We start from the raw sequence: 24526 nt of genomic DNA on the forward strand, positions 1-24526 counted from the left end.
TCAAGTGCGCCTCATGTGTCAGCCGACTTTACAGAAGTCGGACCAACATTCCGAGTCTACGCTCTTCTGACAACACCAAGAGTTAGACCACAGAAATCAGAGGTGCTCCGTAAGGGCCCCTCAGTGTTGGGAAAGTGAACTCATCTCCACACTGTAAACACAGTGTTACATACAAAGAGCTCATGTAGGGTGTGGCACCTCCAGTCCGTTGTCGTCTGTTTTCTGACATTTGGTCCTCTTTACCAGCTTTGAAATACATTTGTAGTGATCCCTATCCAGCCTTGTTCAGGGTAGAGCTGGGCTCACACTTTGTTCACAAAATCCTAATCTTATTTAAATGCCTGCGAATTTGAAATAGGTATACAGTATGCAAAAAACTTCAGTAACTAAAAACATCATCTTTTATATCAACAACTTCATAATTGGGGACAGCAAGATGGTTCAGCAGGTAAAGGCACTTACCACAGCCTGAGGACCCACATAGGAGAAGAAGAGAAAAATCAACTCTTCACAGACTCACTTATTGCCCTACACACACACACACACACACACACACACACACACGATTAAAACAAAAAACAAAACCCTTAGTAACTATAAAGAATAAATTATAAAAAATAAAAACTACAAACTATATAAAAATAAGAAATTTTTGTACCAAGGAGAAAACAAAAGTCAGGTAAAAATCCAGAAGTATATTCCAAGTCCTTTTTGTGATATCCTGTAATTATACATGTAAACAACTGAATTAATTTGTTAATCTGAAGTGGTCTTTGCTTGAAGATCTTATATTATCTTAGTAAATTATACAGCTAGTAAGAAAGCATCTGTCTCCTTGAAACTGAGTGGCCTCTGGACATGCTGGATCAGTGTTAAAGGATCGCAGGAATGCACAGTTCATTGCTGATGAAGGAGTTCTACAATCAGTGAACACGTATCACAACAAATCAGGTTCACTTCTTCTACTTCATCCTTAGAGACAGTGTATTTTCCACCACATCGGCAGGTCAGAGAGAAAGATTCATCATCTGCAAAGAAAACAAAAATAATGCCTCAAATATTTACAGTCTTCTACTTTGCTAAAACCATTCAAAATATAGAACATGTTCCAGAGAAACTGTGTAAAATGAAACAAAGAAGCCAGGTACAGATAAAAATGAACTTAAAAGAGAGCTGGAAAGATTCTCTTACATAGTAACAGTATTTCCAAACTTACCTACTGACCAGTCTATCGGTAGTGGTGATGGACTGGTTTAATTTGAATACTGTCTGTATTCAATATTCACAGATGGGGATGGAGCAAAGAATGCTGACAGTAATCTTTGAAATTTATTTGAAATTTTTAGTTTTCTTAAGAATTCTGCAAATTTTATATTCTCATCAATGCATTTAAGATGTTACAGTGAGAACAAACGGAGCGTGGTATTTGCTTAAGTCTCTCCTAGAGAAGGTGGCTACCCCAGTTGTTTACCTCAAGCTGTCCACGCCATTCTACAATCAGGTGACTCAAATACAACACCATATGAAGTGTTTGCCTTTGTTTGTTTTTCCCCATGAGTTATGTATCTGTTTGCTTTGTATTTACGGTAAGTACCATAGGAAAATCACATGCAAAAAGTACAACTGACGATGGGGTTTTTACATTTTACTTTGTACTTTGAAAATGTATTACATTTAGGGGTGTGTGTGTGTGCGTGTGTGTGTGTGTGTGTGTGTGTGTGTGTGTGTGTGTGTGTGTGTGTGTGTGTACACGGCATGGCGTGAGTGTGGAGGTCAGAGAACAACTTGTGGGAGCCAGTTCTCCCTTCCACCATGTGGGTTCTGGGAATCCAACTCAGGTTGTCAGGCTTGACCACAAGTGTCTTTATTCATTGAGCCATTTTGCCATCTCCTTCAATTTTTTTATAAAGCCAGAGTTGTATTATGTAGCATAAGGTGGTCTTTAACTCTGGTGATCCTGACTCAGCCTCTGGGTGCCAAGACTGTGGACATGTACCGGCAAACCTGCTAGCAATGGTGGAGAGAGGAAGTCTAGGTGCTCCTGTCCTTTGAATGAAAACCTCTGACCCCACGGCACTTTTAGTTTACAGAAGCATCACAGTTATTGGACTGCCCAGGTCATAATCGATTGGACTGCACTCATAACCTAGAGACAAATGACGACGGTCCAGTGGGCACAGGACCTACAGCTGACTCTCAAAGGCCGCTACATTTAGAACTCACTCTGCAGGAGGGAGGGAGAGGCCGAAATGAGATTCAGCTGCGCTGTGCTTGCTCTGTATAAAGTGCAGTCTTGAAAAACTGGGCAGTTAAGCCAACCTTATGTGCTGCCTTATCAAAAATGAAAACATAAATCTGTCCTTGCTTTATATCTTTTTATCACAATGTGGGTATTCTTCATAAAAAATAATTTCAAGTTTAGAAATGCAAGTATCAGCTGGGCATGGTGGTACATGCCTTTAATCCCAGCACTTAGGAGGCAGAGGCAGGTGGATCTCTGAGTTCAAGGCCAACTTGGTCTACAAAGTGAGTTCCAGGACAGCCACGGCTGTTCAGAGAAACCCTGTCTCAGAAAACCAGAAATAAATAAATAGATAAATAAATAAATACTTCCTCTGTTTGAGCCAGCATATATATGTGTATGTGTGTGTGTATATATATCTTAAAAGCATGTTTTCAAAGTGAATAGTTATATTATCTAAAAATTGAAAATTGATTTTCTTTTTAATTATTTCATTGATTATTATGATTACTGTTGTTGTTATTGTGTGTGCATGTGCCCATGGCATGTGTGTAGAGGTCAGAAGATAAAGCACATGTTTGCTCTCCTTCCAGCATGTAGGCCTCTGAGCCATCTGTCAAGCCTTCTTTTCTCTTTTCTTTCCCTCTCTCTCTTGCTTTCTTCTTCTTTCCTTTTTTTTTTTGTTTTTGTTTTTGTTTTTTTGTTTGAGACAAGGTCTTACTGAGTCGTCATTACTGGCCTTGAACTCTGCAATATTCTTCCTTAGCTTCCCAAGTGTTGGGATGACAGGGTATGGAGACCCAAGCTTTTAATTCCAGCACTTGGAAGGCAGAGGCAGGTAGGTCTCAGTGAGTTTGAGGCCAGCCTAGTGTACATAGTGAGCTCCAGGACAGCCAGGATCCCATAGTGAGACCCTGTCTCAAAAAATGAAGCTATCATACCTGGCTTTGCCCCTTCCTTCCTTCCTTCCTTCCTTCCTTCCTTCCTTCCTTCCTTCCTTCCTTCCTTCCTTCCTTCCTTCCTTCCTTCCTTCCTTCCTCCCTCCCTCCCTCCCTCCCTCCCTCCCTCCCTCCCTCCCTCCCTCTCTCTCTCTTTTTCTTTCCTTCCTTCCTTCCTTTCTTTTTCTTTCCCTCTCTCTCTCTCAGTATGTATTTTTATCTTATTACACACACACACACACACACACACACACACACACACACACACACACACGTCATTAGATTTCTTAAAGTACGTCACCACAACACACTTTTAAACTACCCAGTGAACACAAACAATCTGAGGTGATATATTTCATAAGTGATAACTTGGAGTTTTGTCATGGATACTTCATCTTAATATTTTGTTGAAATTTCTTATGTTCACTGAGGTCTTAAAGCAGTAGTTTCATATAAACCATTTTAGATGTAGCCATCAAAATGTCCAAGGCATAGCTTAGCTTCAATGTCCCAGTGTTTTCCAGGGACATGTTTTTAGCACAATACAATGCACTATTGGGCCATGACTCTCATGTGCATGCTCACAACCTCTCCTTTTTTGGATCTTCACCACCCAAGGCCATTATGAAAATGACCCTGAAGGAATCCACACAATATAACTGCCCTCTTGATAGACCTTTTATTAGTTTCATATGCTAATACTGCCTTTTATATCTGAAAAAGTTAGTTAAAAACCTACATTAGTTTTTAATACTCCTGTCAGAATCTAGATTTCACTCAGATATTGCTCATTTTTCTCAGGAGGATAAGGATAAACCAATAATATCCTAAAACTACATAATCAAAAATGCTCAAATATAAATGGAAAAATTACAAAAATCGGCTTTTACTATTTTCATGCTCTTAGACCCCATCAGCAAGCAAAGTATTATAAACTACATCAAGACTAACTTTTTAATGAGCAATTAAACATCTAATGATTAATAAGGAGTCAAAGTATATTTTTTAAAAAATTATATTTGTTTTAATGTGTGTGGGTGCTTTGCCTTCCAGTCTGTGTACCATATATGTTCAGTGCCTGCAGAAGCCAGAAGAGGGTGCTAGATCCCCTGGAACTGGAATATAGACACTTGTGAGCGACCAAGTGGGTGCTGGGAATTGAACCCATGTCTTCTGCAAAAGCAGACAGTGTTCTTAACCAGTGAACCATCTAAATGCAAGCCAAGAGTATATATACTCCAGCCCCCAAAGTCTGTTTTTTAAAAATATATTTATTTGGACAAATCTTGAATGAATGTTACATTCCTGTATGTCTCTCCAGAAGCTAGCGATGAAGAGCAGGCCACTGCTGCTTCCACAGAAGCGGTTCCTCCTCTTACCACAATGACTTTGCCACAGAAGGCTCCAGAACTCTGGTTATTCGTGGTAAATATGAGCGTCTACCCCACAATTTCATTTGGATGGCGAGACACAGAGTGATTCTATAAGCAAAGACATGATTCCTCTCCTAAGTCAGTAATGCTTGTGCTCTCTAAGTAAATAATTTGTCACTAAAAAGGAAGCTTGGTTTCAAGGAGGGTGGCTGTGTCTATCCCAGCACCACACTTAGTAGTAAACTTCTATCAGCCGTTAGGGGAATTGAACCCTAAGCGGAAAAACAATTCTACAGAGTTAAGAGTATATCAAAAAAGTTCTAAGAAACAGTAATTTTATTTGCCCAGAGAAGTACTGAAGTATAATGCTCAAGGCTTCCATTTAGAAAGTGGTATTTTCCTAATTTAATAATGTGTAACGACAACCATTTCAAAGAACAAAAGAATGTGGAATGACATAGGTTAATTTTAATATTCTAGTAAAAGAAAATGGAAAGACGACAAGGGGACTGAGAAAGTTTTCTTAAGGACAATCAAAAAGTGAGCTAGTGCTAGGGAAGTCCCAGGGGCACATGGCAGTGTGTGATGGCTTGTGCCTGTCGTCCCAGCTTTCAGCACGTAGAGGCAGGAGGGCAGAAGCTCGAGGTCATTCTCAGCCAACATAGTTATTATTTTCAGATGAGATCAGACTATATGTGAGGCCTTGGCGAAGAAAAACAGCAAGTTCTTTCAAAGCAGAAGGCCAGGACATTAAGAGATGTGTCCTATCAGTCTGTGATCCCATGTAAGGCAAAAAGCAATCCTGACAGGGACTTACTTTAATTGTCAACATGAAGAGTATTATCATTGTCTTTTTACTTTTTCTTTAGCCTTATTACACAGATAATAATGCAAAAATCAAGGCAGTAAAAAAATAAAAAGAAACCTTTATATACTTAATTGGAATAGAAAATAATGAGGAATGAGTTACATAATATTCCAATAAGCAAAGTTGATAAAAGTAGGCCTAACAAAAATGTATGTAGAAAGATCAAGCTGTTATTTAAGACTTCCAAATATCCTAATTTTTTTCTTATATATAAAAAAATCCTAATATTTCTCTTCAGTGTGGATACAAAAAATAAAATAAAATCCAACCTTTGTTCCAGGACATATCTTCAAGGTACACCTGTGCATCTACTGGCCCCATACGTCTTAGCTCAGCTTCTGTAGAATACAAAATGAAACAATTTGATAATGATGAATGCTGATAATGCATGTCCAGTATGGCCATTCAAACCATATTATGAACTATTTTCAAACTAGCTTAATGCTTTTGACACCAGCACAGAGGCAGAGAGATTTTAGCCCATGTCCACCCTGGTATAATCCATATGAAGAACAACAGCAAGGCAGAAGAATAGCCCTCATAAGGAACAGAACTGGCCAACACCTTGATCTTGAACTTCTCAGCCTCCAGAACCATGAGACAAGTTCTGCTCAGCTGCCCGGTCTATGGTGTTTTGTTATGACAACTCAAGCAGACTAATGGGGGTTTTTCAAATCAAATGAGATCAGGCCAGAGGTGCTGTAAAGAACAAAGCTCTACAAAAACACGGGGGACTGCTGGTTATCTGACTGCAAAAGAATAATAAGAGACTAAAGGGAGGAGGACTTTGCTGCTTTGCTAATCCCGCAACACAACTGTGTTCTGTGCATTTTTTGCTGTCTCCTGGGCCGAAGAGTTCTTCTACAGATAGAGGGTCTAAGCCATGAATCCATCTATAATGAGAGTATGGTCTGTGTAGTAGGAACATGAAGTCTCACTTAAAACATGTAGACTTTGATCAAAGAAAGCAACCATAGATGGGCAACCTTCATTTCTGTTTTCAAGGGCATTGTATAACTCCTGTCTGTGTGGATTGTTCTTTTAGAAGTTAATGCTTAAAAAGCAGGAACACGTTACTAAAATGCAGCAACCTCCCCTAACTCCAATAGAAATTTCTTTAGCTGTCTCCCTAGTCTCTTGTTCACTTGCTGAGAATATGTCCCTTTGTTCTGTTGTGTGCATGCCTGCAACTTAATTATATTTAATAACTGCCTGCTCAGAATTTATTGGTGAGTTACACAATTTAAAAATAGATGACAAGATTATACAATATTTTGAACCTACCATAGTTTTCTATTAAAGTATGTCAAATATTATACTATGTCATATTTACTGGGTACCAACAGTCTATTAAACTTCCTAAAATCCAGACAGACCTTCTGTGGTGGTCCATCTATCTATGTCCACTGATGGTTTACAGATAATTTATAGTATGCTAAGTAATTCCCAAACAAAACACCTTATTTTCTACATTCTATACAATGTAGCCTACCTGTTCTGGCTTCTTCCTCCCTCTCCACTCCCTACCCCCATGCCATTAAAAGACCAGGTCTTACTTAGTTCAGGCTACACTTCAATGTACTATGTGTAGCTCATGCCTGGCCTTGAATTCATGGCAGTCTTTCTGCCTCATGAATGTTGGGATTACAGACAGGAGCCACCATGCCTGCTTGACTTCTTTCCTTTTTTTCCCTCTTTGAGACAGGGTCTCTCTACATAGCCCTGGCTATCTTGGAACTCACTATGTAGGTCAGGCTGGCCTCGATCTCACAGAGATCCATCTGTCTCTGCTCCCGAGTGCTGGAATTAAAAGTATATGTCTCCACACCTGGTTCTTCCATATATATATATATAATTCAATTTGAAAGTTTCAAGGACAGAAAAAATTCTTATATTTTGATCTTTTATTCAGAAGGGTCAACTTTGGTAGAATTAAGAAATTAATATTTGAAGAATGGGGATACCTCACAGTGAAAAGACCTATTTGGAGAACAAACAGGTATCATTAATTTGCAACCAAGTTACTAGGGTATCTTGTATTTCTCTATTCTGTGCACCCAACTGAAGCAAAGCAGACTGAGGGAATTAGCTTTCTCAGCCTGACCTACCTTGGATACCCAGAATAGACTATGTTAAAAGAATAAACATTTATAAATACCCATTGTGCCACTGTATTTAAAAATAAATAATAAATGAGAAATACCTTGCGAATGTAACTGCCAATCAAGTCAGCTTCCTATTGTTCTGCTTTTCTACTGGGAAGCAGCTGTTATTCTGATCCAGTTACTATTTTGTGTGCCACACTATCATTGTTCCCACATTTCATTGTTTCTCTTCCTCTTTAGCCCTAGGCACAGGGTAACACCTATTCTTGGTTAAAAGATTGAGCATATCCCATCTCATGGTGAAAGGGAAAAGAGAACAGAAAAATGGTCAATTCTTTGCCAAAGATCAGAGTTGAAAGGAATAGATTGGAGTTCTGTGGCTATGGAAACATGGAGATGTGGATTATTCAATACTGTGTGCACAAAAACCTGTAAGTAGCTTCAAAAATCAGTATCTGACATAAACGAGTATGAAACATACCAGGAAAACTTTCCTATGCTGTCGAGGGGCAAGGTGTGCTGCCTAGAAGTCTCGGGTGTGCATATGGTGAGAAATCTATCAAGTGACATGCAGATTTCTGCACCTCTCTGTACATATGCGATAAACTTCAACAAAAGTTTTAAAGGCAGTGTGTTTGAGATTCTAGTGGTTCCATTTTTAAAACTAGAAATAAAAAGGTTTTTGTTTGTTTTTTTCTTTTAAAGAAAAGTTATTGTCCTTTGAAAAGACAATAATCTAACAACTTCTGAAAAGGCTGGGGTGATTAACTCAGGGAAAATTGGATCCCTGGAGAACTGCATAATGAGCAGGCCCAGTACAGGAAAAGTAAAAGGTGAATCTAAATGTGGGCAGTGGGGGGTGACCACAGTCCTTTGTTGAGAGGCAGGTGTCCAAGGATAGGGCAACAGCAAATTCCACCCGACCACCCCAACCCCCACTACAATTATAAGGAAGGAGGACAAACAAATCAGTGTGATTTTCTTTCATTCTTTTTAAACAATGATCTTTGCTTGTCCACCACTGTGGTTATAATTGAAAATCTTAATTCTTCCCTATCTACTAAAGTCACTTACAGGAGCCATGAAAGCAAAGCAGGTTGGATACTTCTGTAGTAATCAGGGCATGGCATCTTCAAAACAGATACGTTTGTTTTCATTTGCAGTCTCTCTCTCTTTCTCTCTCTCTCTCTCTCTCTCTCTCTCTCTCTCTCTCTCTCTCTCTCTTCTCTCTCTCTCTCTCTCTCTCTCTCTCTCTCTCTCTCTCACACACACACACACACACTTTTGTTTGTTGCAATGATATTTTAATAGGCAGATCTAGAAATGAAAATCCCACCTCAAAGATCTCCTGTGGAAATATGACACTACTAACATTGAGAAAAGAAACTGACTTTAAAATCCAAGATTTTAAAATTGAATCTTTTCCCCCTACATAATGGTAATAACTATTTGAAAAACAAATAAAACATAATAACAAAAACAGGAAACAAACAAAACCCGAAAAGGACAAAGCCACGCACAGCCATTTGTAAAGAGCACATTGCTGGCTTTGGTGTGCTCACGCTATCCTGAGTGCAGTGACTACGAAATCTGATTCTTATTAGAAAATGGGTTCAACTCTTTTGAATATCTAGGAATATTAAGGTCAGTTCACACTCTGGGTCATACTGACAAGCTTAGCCAAATGAGACAAGACAATCCTCAACCCCCCACCTTCCAATTTTACTTTTATGTATCCAAAGCAGGCATTATAGTTAGAGTGAGGCTCCTAAGGAATATAATGATAAAATCAAATAATTTATGTGCTTCCTTGAAAAAGAATCTTTCAATCTTTAGAAGTATAGGCCCTTCTGACCTTGCATTCTATTGGGTTTGTCTTACAACAAGAGGTGAAAGAATTCTGGGGCTCCATTGTCTCAGCAGTGGGATCTAAGACAACACTGGCTGGGCTCGTCAGAGAGGTTTATGAGCCTGCAATTCAAAGAGATTAAAAGGAAAATCTACAGCGATTCTTTCCCACTGACGAATAACATTAAATAACTATTAGCAGCTTGGTTCAGTCAAGCTCACCAGAGCTCTCGCTGAGTCATTCACAGCCTTCTAAAGAGGAGAAGTTTCTTCAGCCCCATTTGGGAATCAATAAATATTTCTTACTTCTTGTAAGACAATGGAATTCCAGTCTTTAAGACCTTCTTCCTAATGACAGTCAAATTTCTAAAGCAACCTTTAATATCCAAGTAATTACATTTCTAATCCCACCAAAGTTTCTAACCGAAGCTGCAATATTAGAGAGAGAGAGAGAGAGAGAGAGAGAGAGAGAGAGAGAGAGAGAGAGAAAGAAAGAGAGAGAGAAAGAAAGAAAGAAAGAAAGAAAGAAAGAAAGAAAGGAAGGAAGAAAGAAAGAAAGAAAGAAAGAAAGAAAGAAAGAAAGAAAGAAAGAAAGAAAGAAAGAAAGAAAGAAAGAAAGAAAGAAAGAAAGAAAGAAAAGGAAAGGAAGGACCAGTAAGTAAAAGTTTAAAACAGCCCCAACCGGAAATTCTAGGAAGAGGGTCTCAATGGTTCACCTCAATGGCTGAGGTGTTTAAAAGTCTCACTCGACTGAATGGTGACCAAGAGATCAAGTGCATCCGCAGGCCTGTCTGTCACACTCTAGTGTGGCAATGTCACTTATTCAAAGGGCCATCACACCCCCAGATGCTCGCCTGGAGCAATTAGTCTACTACTTTTATTGTTATGCAGTGTCAAAGGCATAAACATATCTGTTCCAGGTTTAAAGACTTGTGTATGCATATAAATGAGAACCAAACACCACAGTGTTGCTGCCCTCTACCTCGGAATTTTCTATCTTTAGACAAGTAGTTTAATTTTAAGAATCATCTCATTTTAAAAACCATTTCACTACAGAAATTAGATTTCCCACATAGGAAGAATAATCTGTCCTGGTTATTGCTGTTCTTGGTAAAGTCTCAGATAAGGGACTGAGAAATGGGCAACATTAAATTTCAAAATTGTTTCCTAAATTATAAAGCCTATAATCTTTTCCCAGATGAAATTAAAGTCACAATTACAATGTTCTCCACCCCGAAGTTAACTGTGGAGTTTTTACAAATAAGAGGAAAGGTAAGAAAGGGACCTGGGCTGGGGTGCACACCTGTGACTTTGAAGGCTGAAAAGTGGGAAGGGAGGGAGGGAAGGAGGGAAAGAAAGGATAAGGTGGGTACAAACTTCAATTCCATGTACTTTACTATAGAATGGATAGAACAGTGACGGACGTAGGCCCAGCCTCTTCTTATTCATATCATCAAAACCCCTCATCTCTGACTATTTAGATGAAAAGACAGTGGCCCATACACCAGTTGTACAAAACCTGGAAGCCCAATACTCTAAGAATCAGAGAAAATATCTTGGAATCCCTTGTTATCACTAGCTGTGTGACTTTGGTAAAATTAGTTAACCACAAGAGGCTTTGAACCACCCTTGGAAACAGATAATGCTATCGCCCTCACAAGGTATTGAAACAATACTTAAAAGGCAATACAACAGTTTCAGGGTACAAAAATAATAACGATTTTAACTGTTATTATCTCATACTTTTACCACTGAGCTCCATACCAGAACATAAGAAAATGACCAAATCCAGTCCACTGTTAGTAAGAAAGCTTCAAGTTTCAGTGTAGGAAGGCAGCAATTCCTGACCTCACCTACTTTCATAACAGTTGTCAGTCCCATTAAAACTGATGTATTATTATCAAAACATTATGCATATATAAAATATGGGGATGGGAAAAGTGACAAGGACAAGCCAAGGAATTTCTGCCCTATTTAAATTTCAGATAAACGCTGTCCTGGGGGGGATTATAAAAGTTCTTAAATACAGACAAAAAAAAAAAAAGCTGTATCAACTAAAATGTCATGGCCTGTGGGAGAATCCAGCAGCACAGAATGGAAAGGCATAGTATTGTGGAGGTGATCAGGCTGTGAGCTACAGTGTGAGGAAGTTAACTGTGAAGAAGAAATGAATACATAGGAAAAAGGAACAGTATACAAAGAAGAAATGCCACCTGACCTTTCTGATCCATTGGTGGGAAGCCAAGCAAGTCCAGCTCAAGTCTGAGGAAGAAACTAAACAATGAAAAAGGCAACTAACTGCTCTGGGTTTTGAACCCACCAACTTCAGCTGAGTCAAGTAATCAAACAGAACTTGGGAGAACGGCTAAAGTTGAAAGAAAGTACTCCTAAACCCCCCCACATCAGTCTTATAAAATCAGACTCTCCAATAGTGTTCACTCACACCAGAATTACAGCTATATTTTTGCCAACAGGCTTTTAATTATTTGTAACTGCTTGATTTTTATTCAAAATTATTAACAAATACTCTTAAAATATTTTACAAGGTAAAAACAGTTATTTTCATTCACTTGGAAGTAAAATATTCTGAATGACAAATAAGATAAGGTAGGACCCTCGTGGAAAGTTTGTCTATGCTCTCCTATCCTTCTTAAGATGCCAGTCTCAACTGTCTAAATGGATTTTCTGCATCATTTCACATACTTATTTTTTCCCAGAAACAGTCAGCAAAAAAACAACCTCTTGATGCTTATCTACAGGTTTTTACCTGAAGCAAATTTTTACAGTCAATTTTGAAATTCCTAAAATCAAACTGAACTCCTAATCTGACTAATTTACGTATTTTGTAAGGGTCAGCTTTAGGACATAATTTACACAATTTTCTACTGGCCCCAAGTTATTAGTACTAGCAGCCCAAACTTATATTATTTATATTTAAGAGCACATTTCTCCATTTCTTATAATCCATCTTAAACTTAAAGCCCTTTTCAGAAAGAATTCCAATTTTATACTTAAAATTTAATGATCTAATACATTAATATTTGTGGAGTTTAAAGATTCATCCTTTATTAGTAGATTTATTTCCTTTTCTTCCATTTTCAAATAACTATCGTAATAAAGAAATGAAGTAAACTGTATAATAAAACATCAGAAATGACTTGCTGTATCTAGCAAAGAGCAGGCTGTACAGGCATCTAGGTACATGTGCATTGGAAGAATGAAGGCATCCCATTACCAAAACAGTTACCCAAACTACCAGAGAACAGGATGGACTTCAATATAAGGTATCAACAGGGATTCCAAACACAATTAACTTATTTTTTAAGCATTACTTCATCTGATCAACTGCATTTGTAAGTTTTCCTCTTCAGATAACAGAGAAATAACTCAGGTATGCCATTCTCTCAAGCCACTGAGATCTGTGTGACAGAACATTACAAAGCTCCAATGAGACACTTCTGTTGTTTATTTTAATGTGTTTAATATATGAGAAAACTTCCCCATAAGATTTATAAAGAACAATTTATAGCATTGTTTGCATGAACATTTTACACATCTTGAAAGAGTTCTCCAAGTGTGCCTCTGGTTGAAATGCAAAGCCTGATCTTCGATAACTACATGCTTTCCAGGGGAATGCTGCAAGCAGCTTTAGAGGCATCTTTAACAACAGCATGGTAAATATGCCAACTGGAACTAATTGGTTAATTTCACTAGTTACCATCACTTTCAAAATGTATGATCTCTGGGAACCCAATATTACTCATCTCCTTAGGCTTGTTTTCCTTTGCCTGACCAGCTCTGCCCTAAAATGCCAAGAATACAGACATGGAAAGGAGGAGAAAATATGTTTTATTTAAGGCTATTGCTCTACTATCACATTTTTTCACTATAAATAACCCCTTCAGTAGTTTCTTTTGAGAAGTAAAGAAATATGGATGCCAAGGGTCCTTTAAATTAGCTTCTGGATACATCTATGGCTGTGGCAATATTGATGAGAATCTTTTTAAAATAGAGTACCACTCTGAGCTAGGAGATAAGGAAAAGCATTGAACATCAGCCAATGAAGAAAGAACAGCTTAAGCTTATGCTGCAAGTCAATGACAGGTAGGCAATAAACATACTTAACACTGCAAAAAGAAAGTTCTATAATAACCATCACCACATGCAAAGAGTTCTGCACTACCGAATCTATTTCCGTGTCCCCAGGGGTGACCCAGAAAAACTGAGTGCTCTGACCTGGTTTTAACAATTCTCCCTCTTACTATCCTATACTGATCAAATTAGTACCCCCAAAAGTTTTCCTTATATCAAATCTAAATCCTGCTAGAGATTTGAGTTCATTTCATTTGTTTCTGAAAAGCTACATATTGATGAATAAAAAGAAATTAATATCAGTATTCAAATCAGGTTTATCATGAGAGTTTTAAAAAACAGCTCTGGAATAAAAGGTTTAAATATAGCAAGTCACATTTGGATACGAGAGCTCTCAACAGCAGGCCAGTGGCCACTTAAAGTTCACATTCAGAACCTCTGATGAAGAACATACTTTATGTTACATATGAGGTACTCAGAAGTCATTAAGAGCTGTATGTCTACTGCCCTAAAACAGCTAAATTTAGTAATCACCCACCTGAAGAAATGGCAAGGCAAACTGACATATAAATTCAGGGCTATCTATCTGAATTACATTTTTTTTAAACTTTATTGTGATCTCATCAATTAACTACAAAAGTCCCCTATGATACTGTAGGGTACAGATGCTAAGTTATTAAAAGCTTAAAACTGCACAGTCAAGGCTCAAAAGAAATGTGTAATTCTAGGAACTTCAGGCTCTATTAACCATTTGCACTTACAATGTCTTTTAAACCTCCCTTTGTGCAATTCTGCACTCATTTTAAACCTGTTTCCTAGTTCTTTCCATTTGAGGGTTTACCCTACTGCATGCTACAGAAAAAGACAGTACTTCAGAATTTTTGCTCTCTTCTTACCCTTTGGAAAGTAGACTTCTAGCTAGTCTCACTCACATAATCTTTATCGTATACAGGCTCCAATGGCAAAAATGCAGACACTAAACACACAAGCCCTACTCGCTTGGTTTTATTTTATACATATGAAATTACGAATGCCTGGTACCCACAGAGCCCAGAAGAGGACATTGGATCCTCTAGGCCTGGACTTATAGATGGTTATGAGCTGCTATATGGGTACTGGGACTTGAACCCAGGTACTCTGGAAGAGCAGCCAGTGCTCTTAACTCCTGAATCTTCTCTCCAGTCCCTGTCCTACACTCCTTAGGATACAGTTTTGTGTGGATTCTTCTTAAGCAAACTGGTATCCCACATTAGTAAAGAATGACAAAAACATGAAGAAACGAATTAGAGAACTCTCATCACCAACAGCACTCTGTGACTTTATGAAGCTGGACCAGCTCACATTCGATGTTACATCATACTTAAATGTATTAGCTTCAATACAGTCATAGAAGCTTATCATGTGAACCCTGTTTATAAGGATGGACCTCTGGATAGAATTTGTTCTCAAATGAAGGTACCTCTACATTCTTTCTATCAGAAGTAATTTTATTGAAGATATACAAATACCAAAAAGAAGACCAGATATTTAAGGCACATTTGAAAATCAATACAAATCCCTTAAAAAGGAAAACTCACCAGGACCTAATAGTAAAAAACAAAATCAAACACTGGTCTTTTAAAAAGTAGAAAGGACCAGATATGATTAGTAATAACACTAAATAGCATTACAACAAATGCTAGAGCGAGCATGGCGGCGGCGCATGCCTGTAATCCCCGCACTCAGCAAACAGTCAGGAGAACTGCTGCAAATCTAAAGCCAGCCTGGGCACATGGGGAGTTTGAGACCAGCCTAGACTACAAAGAAAGACTGTCAAAAAACAGAAATGAGAAAAATCCAATGCCACAAGGGTATGACAAACTGAGAAAGAAACACACATTTTCCGTGGCACAGCTTCCCCCAGTGCTATGGATTTCTACAAATACTGGCTGTGTCCTGTGATGCTACATTTAGAAACAAAGCCTTGTTTCTCAGATCAACTTTTCATAATCTTAGTAGCAGAAGCCTTAAAATTCGTTTAGTGAGGTGGATAGTGTGCCGGTGTGGGCATGGGAGGGGGCTCACTAATCAACCAGCGACCATGAGATTCTGTCACAGCTCAGTGCTGAGCCTAGTGCACTATTGGGGAGAAGCAACTGAGCGTTTCCCCACAGGCTGGAACCGACTATTGGCCCCCCATATTAGCATGTATGGTGCTTATTGAAAGTCCAAATATAAGGCTGAGGGACTCCTGTCCCAAGGCCAGTGCTGAAAGACAGCCTATCACTTCGTGTAATCCAGTTCATGTGTGACAAACCTGACCTACATTTTTCTTTCTTTCTCCCAACAGCTTGTCACTGTTGTTAGGAGCTATTTTCAAAAGGCAAAAAGAAATGACCTTTGAAATTATTTAAGCAATGTGCATTCCTAAGGCACCATTGACAGCAGTCTCATAAAGAGTAGCTAATCATGAAACCTACCTTAAAACAAAGGGCACAGCCAGCCGAGTTTCATAGGAGCTAACCTGAGTAACAGCTTCTTGTAGATGATCATAGCTACAGTCTTCCAAATACCACACTTAAGATTGTAATGCATACATAACTAAGTTTAGTAACAAGTAGTTTTAAGCATATAATGCATATTAACCTGGGGTGTAAACTGAACCTTTTAGTAGTTTATAGAAAGCACCTTTCAAGGCTTACAAGAAACTACACCTTAGTAGTTTTGTTAATTTCTCAACAGATACACAATAATGACTACTAAGAATAGGACAGAATTAAAAACAATGATGGGCTGAGGAGTAACGGTGGCAATAACTTGATGCGAACGCTGGGAAATGTTCCCCAGGTGTGGCTTGCACACTGCCATTCAAAGGATTGCCCATGGCTCGCTCCCTCACCACAAGTACCTACCATGCCGCTGCAGGTCATACATTTTTTTGGTTTCTTCATTCCCTAGAATTTTCCATGCCTGATCAATTTCAATGAACTTCTGTGTACGTTCATCCATGGTTCCTGCTGGTACATCTGTACTTTGTTTATCTGGATGATACTGCCAATCAAAAATAAGGGCAGTGAAGAGAGTTGAGTGGGGTAGGTTTGAAAAACAAACAAACAAAACAAAACCAACCAATCATCAACCCGAGCTTCAGTTCAGAAGGTACGAGAAGATGGAAACTAAGGTGCCAAGGCAATGGGAGAGCAGTGCTGGGCACAGGAGACAACTGCCAGGTTAATTAGACCGCTGCAGTAGCTGCAGAGCCACCAGTGACATGATCTGTCACAACGTGCAAAGACAGCATTTTCTGGATAATTTGCTCATGGAATCACTGGTCTCATGGACAATTTACCTACGGAAAGGTGACGAACACAAATAGAAAGCGGTACGTGCGGAGCAGCAGGACCTGAGAAGGGAGGAGCACAAACCACATGGATGAAGGTTTCCTTATATAATAGATTTCAACGTGGATAAAATTTCAAAATGCACAGAGATGGTTTAATTATGAAATTATACAGCTGTAACTTAAAACACATCCAAAGATAAAAACACAAGACTTTTCATGTTCTTCTCAGCCCTAAAGTTTTCATAGTTTCTAGGCCTCATTTGTAAGGAACTCAACAAAACATTTTAATATAAATTCAGTAAGTATCTTTCTCATATGAGCTTTCTAACTCTAAGAAATTTTTAGTAATGTTTTTAATATCTATACTATTTGGCCAAAACCAGGAACTTCTGCCCAACTCATAACTGGGACATGTTAACTGCACTGTGGGCTGCTGGGAACCTCACTTACCCTACCTCTTCAGTCCTTCTCTTTAGTCCTCTTGTCTCTGTGATGTCTAACATGTCTCTCAACAAACAAATGAAGAGAGATTAATTGAGGACATTTCACTTAGAATGATATGCGAGCGACAATGAAGATGCTCAGCTGGGTACCTTTGTCACTCCCAAGTCAATGTGAAAAAGCCCTCTGATAGCACTATCTATAGTCTCTCAACCAGTGAGTACTAGTTACCAAACATACTACAGAACACATTTACATATCAAAGACAAACCCAGCAACTGTCTTGTTTTCTTTTTCAAGTCATTTCAATAAAACAGGCAAATAATCATACCTATATTTCATGATACATGGATATGGCAAGCTCACCAAGTAATGGCACTAGCAGATTCTTCCACTGACTTCCTTACTAACACCAAAAGAGTACAAGATCTTACAAGTACCCTCACTTTTCATTCAAGTTGCTAAACTCAAATTTGCATAGCAAATCATGGTAACATGAAGCTAGATAGCTTTAATTCCCATTGAATTCAGGAGGTATGTATATTTAATAATTTTAAACTGTGGGCTTTAACAATGGATGCATTGTCATGGTAACCTGCCCCACACTGCTGCTGATCCTTATCAGTAGAGACAAAGGGATTCTGCTACTTGGTTAAACAAAAGAACTAGTAAACATCATGCATGCTGGGGCCAACAAGGAGAATTAAGTTTCTACTTTAGCAAACTTTTCTCTTTATATCAAATTCATCAGTTATTAGCAGTTAGATACCTAAACTAACTGCTATAATAACTGAGAAACAGAAAGGAAGTCTTGTTGGCAATGGTGGTACATGCCTTTAATCCTAGCACTTGGCAGGCAAAGGCAAGTGGATTTCTGTGAGTTCCAGGGCAGCCTGGTCTACAGAGTGAGTTCCAGGACACACAAGGCTACACAGAGAAACCCTGTTGTGAGAAACAAACAAACAAAAACTACAACCACAAAAAGGAAGTCTTTACTGCTTCATCTTCTACTTCCAGGGCTTGCTAATGTTGCTCATAAACATTATTCCCATATCCCAAAGTTTGTGATAGTCAAGGCAAATTCCAAAGCCAAGATGCATTACAGCTCTCTAGCCAATGCATTCCTTTAACAATGTGCACAACAAAGCTCACTATAATCAAAGTCACTGTGTGTAATATCCATAAGACAAATTTCAAAGCCAGGCATGGTGGCTCCAATTTTCAATTTCAGTTCTCAGAGAAGCTCAAGTAGATGGATTGACACAAGTTAGAGGTCAGCTTGGGCTACATAGTGAATTCGAGGCCACCTGGAGATCCATGGTGAATTCAAGACTAGACTGGACTACATACATAGTAAGACCCCCCTTCAAAAACCAAGAAGAAATTTTAAAAAATTTACATGTGGAAACATTTAATCTCAGCATATTATAAGTATTAAATAATGTCCTAGAAGCATCATTCAAAGCTTTTAGAGGAAGAGCAGTGCAGATTAAAAGCTAGGTAACTTCTATCAAACCATTAGAGAAAATCTACTTGATAGACCTGTTCATGTACCAATCTCATGAAGAAAATTCTACAAAACCAGGAACTAGTTTTGGCTGCTCTAAACTGAGAGGTACTATTAACTTTTATTATGAGTTCTACAATAGTCAAAATGTGCTCCAATCTTCTTCTAACTTGGTATTTTCCTGATTATTACGGAAATAAGTAGCTTCCCTTCTGAGGCTTGTACTACTAGAATTCAACATGATTCTACAGCAGTCAGTTAATTATGGATAAATTCCATTAAAAATGACAATAAGCCCAAGAACTGGCAGATGGGACTCCAGGCAGTTAAGCTTCTACACAGCAAAGAAGATGATCACCTAAATAAAAAGACAGCCTGCAAATGCAAAATACCAACTCTAATCACACAGCTTATTACAAACTAGACTACAGAAAGAACCATAAAAATTAAACACCAAAAACCCAACAAATGGGATTCCAGATTAATAGACAGTTCTCAAAAGAAGAGAATACAAATGGCCAATAGCTATTCTCCAGAGAGTTCACATCATTAGCCATCTGTAAACGAAAAACAGATTCCGCCTCACCCCAGTCAGATTGACGGTCAACACAAAAATGAGTAATAACAAGTGCTGGTGATGATGTGGAGAAAGAAGAACACTTATTCACAGCTGGTGAAAACAAACTGGGGCAGCCATTGGTGAAGTCAGAGAGGAGGTGCCTCCAAAACCTAAGAGTTTCAGCTATCATATGACCCAGTTGTACATCTCAGGTACATACCCAAGCCTAATAAACTAAGTTCAACCCCCAGGACTCATATGGTAGAAGGAGAGAACAGTGGAATGGGTGGCATGAGCATGTGTGTACATGCACACACAAACAATAAAAGTGTGATAAAAAGAAAATATGGGAATTATAGAAAGAAGGAAAATATGTCAGTAGGGTGCTGAAAACCTCACTTTTTTGACAGCAATTCCAGAACAAAACGAAAAGTCTAAAAAGGAATAATATTGCCTGTGATAGGCTGTAATGGCAACCAAATATATCCAATTCAAATCCTTAGCTCCTGTAATTATTACTTAATATGTTCATGGATGGAAGATCCATGTCCACTTTTCCTATACTGGTACATTATAGTAACTAAGACTGTAGTCTTGGACTCATACTGTGATACAAAGAGATCAGTAGAACAGAATAAAGAATCTAGAAATAGACCACACATATGGTCAATTGCTCTGCAAAGGTGCAGTAATACATCCAAGAAAGGTAAGTATTTCTGTCAGCTTTCTGTTACTGTAACAAACTGCTGTGGATACCACTCTATATAAATAAAACACTGATGGCTAGTGACCAGGCAGGAAGTATAGGCGGGACAAAGAGAGAGGAGAATTGGGGAAACAGGAAGAAGGAGGAGAGACACTGCAGCCACCGCCAGGACAAGCAGCATGTGAAGACGCTGGTAAGCCACCAGCCACGTGGCAAGGTATAGATTTATAGAAATGGGTTAATTTAAGATAAAAGAACAGTTAACAAGAAGCCTGCCACGGCCATACAGTTTATAAGTGATATAAGCGTCTGAGTGATTATTTTATAAGTGGATTGTGGGACTGCGGGGCTTGGGGAACCTGGAGAGAAGCTCTCTAGCAACAACAAACCCCTGAGAAAAAGCAGCTTATACGGAGGCAAGGTTTGTTTTGGCTCACTGTTTTGGAGATTGCAGTCCATGGTCAGCTGCACCTATTGCTTTGGGCCTGTAGTAGCAAATTATATGATGGCCTGAGCATGTGGCAAGTGAGGTTTCTTTATCCCTTGATGGCCAAAAGGCAATGGGCCAGAGTTCCAGTATATCCTTCAAGCACATGCACCAAAGACCTTACTTTTTCCACGAAGTCCCACCTCCTACAGGTTCTACCATTACCCAAGAGCACAAACTGGGGACCTAGGCATCAACATATGGGCCTCCAAGGAACATTCAAAATCCAAACTGTTTTTTTACATTGCTGTTTTTACATAGCTGTTTTTATACATTGAATGGTTTTTAAAATGGGTAGATATCCACATGGAAAACATAGCTTCAATCACTATCTTGTTCTTAACACAAAAAGTGATTCAGGATGAGTCAGAGACATAAACATAAAACACAGAGCCAGCTGGGCATGGTGGCAATGCCCCTGTGATTCCAGTCCATGGCAGGCAAAGGGCAGAGAATCACAAGCTGCAGGATGGCACAGACTTCACAGGGAGACCCTCTAGCAGAAAACCAAGGGCTGAGGATGCAGTTCAGAGGTAGAGCGCTTGCTAAGCATGTACAAGGCCCTAAATTTAATCTCCAGAAACACAAAACATAAAAACACAGACAGGCAAATAGCCACAACAAAACAACAGAACCATCAAGCTTCTCAAAGGAAACACAAAGGATTATTTCTGTCCCCTGGGACAGGCATAAATCACATTAAAATAAGCAGAAATGTACACTACATAGCACAAAACTGATAAACTGAACTTTGCCAAATCTCAAAACTTTCAGCTCATCAACAAACATCACTAAAAAAACAAATAAGGAAGACTGGGGTAAAAGACTGAGTACTCATGTATCAAGACTTGTGTCCAGGCTACACCAAGAGCAGAGACACAGAGGAGTGGAAGTCTCCTGAGCACGGATGAAGGGGACAGCTGGCAGTTTAATTACCATCTACCTCAGCGTCAAACAGCTCCACTCTTGGCTGTTTTTGCCTAAGAGAAATAAAATATAAAAACATATATTCACCAAAAGGCTCATAAACAAGTGTTTTATCTTATTAATGAAAGTTAAAAAAAAAAAACTAGAACCCACACATGCCTATCAAAGTAAGTATGGATTAATAAATGTTATTAAACCCTTATAAAATACAATTGAATAGTTAAAAGCTATGATATATTCAGAAACACAAAATGAACATATAAAGCATTTCTTTGAACAAAAGGAGCACATTTAAATATATAACACATGCTACAGAATTAAACTCATATGAAAGAAAAATTTTGACAAATGTCTTCTGTGGTGACAAAAATAATGTTTCTAGGTAGAAAAGGGGGGTAGGAACTGAAGAAAGGGGCAGAAGGGAAGTCTTCCTAAGAATGAAGATGTTCTGTATGTTTTGGGTGCTAGTAACAGTACTGAAACTAAACAAAACCAAACAGATGAGCGCTGTTCAGCTTTTCACTGAACACTGGCCATGTCTCAAAAGAAATTTTTTCAGAAATGTCTGAATTTTAAAGAAAAAATTTTGCAAATTTCTGTAAGATGGGAAAGAAAAGTGAGAAAATTCTTCTATTATCAAAAAAGGGGGAAATGGCTGAGTGTGGTGGATCACACCTGTAGTCCTAGCACAGAGGAGGATAAAGAAGGAAGCTGGCTGACAGTTCCAGGCCAGCCTGGTCTAATGAGTGAGTTCCAGCCCAGCCTGGGGTCAGTGGCACAAAGCAAAAAGTAAAACAGTAAAATAAAAATAGAAAAGTGCAAGAAAATCACAGATTGTTAGTGAAAAGCCTAGTATGAATTAAAATTAGTAAATTACAAACAGTTTATGGAAATAGCTTTACTTTTGAGTGCATGTGCCAATTTCAGTAAGTATTGGAACATTCCCTGCAAGCACACAATAAGTATACAAACATGCTTTGTCTGTGCAAAGCCCTGGGGCCTTGACTTCACTGGGGACCACAGAGGAATGAAGAAAAGACAAACAGAAGGACACACATACAGAAAGCTGAGCTCGGGTGGACTGGGCTCTCGATGGAGAAACTGCAGCAGCTCAGAAACTCAGAGTGTTTAGTATACTGAGTAGAACAGGGAGACGGGGTTATTACATACAGCTGAGCAATGAGGGGGTCATTACGTCAGATAACAAGGAGGTATGGTTTGGTGTGGTGGTATTCTAATTGTACTGAAATGTGATTTTGATTGTATGTTAATAAATAAAGTTGCCCGGGGGTCAGAGCTATTAGAGCCATAGCAGGAGTGTGGCGGTGGTGGCACATGCCTTTAATCCCAGCACTTGGTAGATGAGCTAGATAGATCTCTGTGTGTTCAGGGATACAGCCAGCATTGGAGACATATGCCTTTAAGACCTGGGGGTTGTTCATGAAGATCTCAGCCATTTCTCCATCATTGGGTGATCCTCGTGTCTTTCTTGGGGTCCTGTTTTCCAGGTAGCCTCACTGGTGATGTGAGTAGCAGTCTAGTCATCCTTGTTCCACATCTAGTATCCCCCTATGAGTGAGTACATACCATATTTGTCTTTCTGAGTCTGGGTTACCTCACTCAGGATGATTTTTTCTAGATCCATCCATTTGCCTGCAAACCTCATGATGTCATTGTTTTTCTCTGCTGAGTAGTATTCCATTGTGTATATGTGCCATAATTTATTTATCCATTCTTCAGTTGAAGGGCATCTAGGTTGTTTCCAGGTTTTGGCTATTACAAACAATGCTGATATGAACATAGCTGAGCAAGTGGCTGTTATGTAGAACTGAATGGTATTGTAAAATAAAATTAAATTAAATTTTAAAAAAAAGACCTGGGGGGCTGTACATACAGACAGTGATGAGGCAGTCATGTGTTTGGGTTTACAACCAATGAGAAGGCAGAACAAAAAGACTATTTAAAGACATACACACAGGAAGTAGCTCTCTTTCGGAGAGCTAGGACCACAGCAGGAGGAAGGGTGAGATTTTAGCTCTGAGCTCTGACCTCTCGGCTTTCTCTTTTACATTGGTTCTGTGTTTCTTATTTAATAAGACGGTTGGTTACATCTACAGTTTGGTATCAGCGGGATGAGGAAGAAGGTCTGGCTAACTTCAGAAGCAGTCTTTGGAAGGAGGGCAGTCTTCAGGCTGTAGATACCCAGAGGAAGACAGCTACAGTGAGCATTTCTACATACACTGTCAACACGGCCTGAGCAGAGGAGAGCTTTGCTATGCCCTCTAGGCCTTACCCCAGGACAGAGGAAGGCTTTGCCATTTTTCATGGGTCTGAGGCTAGGTTCCTGACATGGCTGTGTCCGTGTCCACAGTACAAATTTACTCAGGCCTTCACACGCTCAGGGCTCCCTCTCCACATAATTTTTTTTAAGTGTTACTTAATAGAAATCCAAAGCACATTAAATATCACAATAGTACAACAGTAAAAATACTGATACCATCTTTTTTGATCCTTTAAGAAAAACTTTCTTGAGACAAGGGCTTATAATATAGCCAAGGCCGCCCTGTAACTCAACTCACCACATAGTTCAGGCTGACATGACACTTAGCAACCCTCCTTCTTGAGCAAGCAAAGTCCTGAGATTACAGTCCTGAGCCACCATACCTGTGTCTTTGGTCTTGGGGATTCTTTATCCTATCAGTACAGAGGTGTCTGTTTCTAAAGTCTCAGCCAACTACATATTTCACTATTCTCAAATGGCATGACAGCAACAACTTTCCAATAATTTCCTCATAATTGGGGGAAATTTTCAATTACGGAAAGAAGAACTTAGATTGTTCAGTTCCTGTGCCACCTCCAGATAAAAAACATTAGCACAAATAGGAAACTGTTTTGATATCCAGAGAATCCTTCAGTATACTACAAAAGATTACAAAGACAGTAATGTAGTCTTTTACCAGAAATGTTCATTGTCTGTTTTCTGACTGCTAATTCACACTTTATTGTGAAATTTCCATTCCTATTAGTCTATGGCAATGGGTTGTTGGATGCAGAATATTTTGTCCTGAACTTGTAGTCTATCCACATACAAAGTCAGTCTCAATCCCTAAG

The 24526-nt window shown here is 38.9% G+C and overlaps 1 protein-coding gene across 3 annotated transcripts in view; it reads right to left on the reverse strand.

The window, feature by feature from the left end:
• Window positions 1–680: 680 nt before the first annotated feature.
• Dnajc24 (DnaJ heat shock protein family (Hsp40) member C24) overlaps window positions 681–24526 on the reverse strand; it is a 54954-nt gene continuing 31108 nt past the window's right edge. For all 3 annotated transcript variants that reach the window (XM_076570240.1, XM_042275873.2, XM_076570241.1), the window contains 3 exons: window positions 16358–16496; window positions 5691–5759; window positions 681–1028 (listed from right to left, as the gene is read on the reverse strand). In XM_076570240.1, the coding sequence (XP_076426355.1) occupies window positions 898–1028; window positions 5691–5759; window positions 16358–16496 (339 nt within the window). In that variant the 3' untranslated portion in view covers window positions 681–897. The remainder of the gene's footprint in view (window positions 1029–5690; window positions 5760–16357; window positions 16497–24526) is intronic.

This window comes from Peromyscus maniculatus, chromosome 4 (assembly GCF_049852395.1).
Source record: "Peromyscus maniculatus bairdii isolate BWxNUB_F1_BW_parent chromosome 4, HU_Pman_BW_mat_3.1, whole genome shotgun sequence".
Taxonomy (NCBI): Eukaryota; Metazoa; Chordata; class Mammalia; order Rodentia; family Cricetidae; genus Peromyscus; species Peromyscus maniculatus.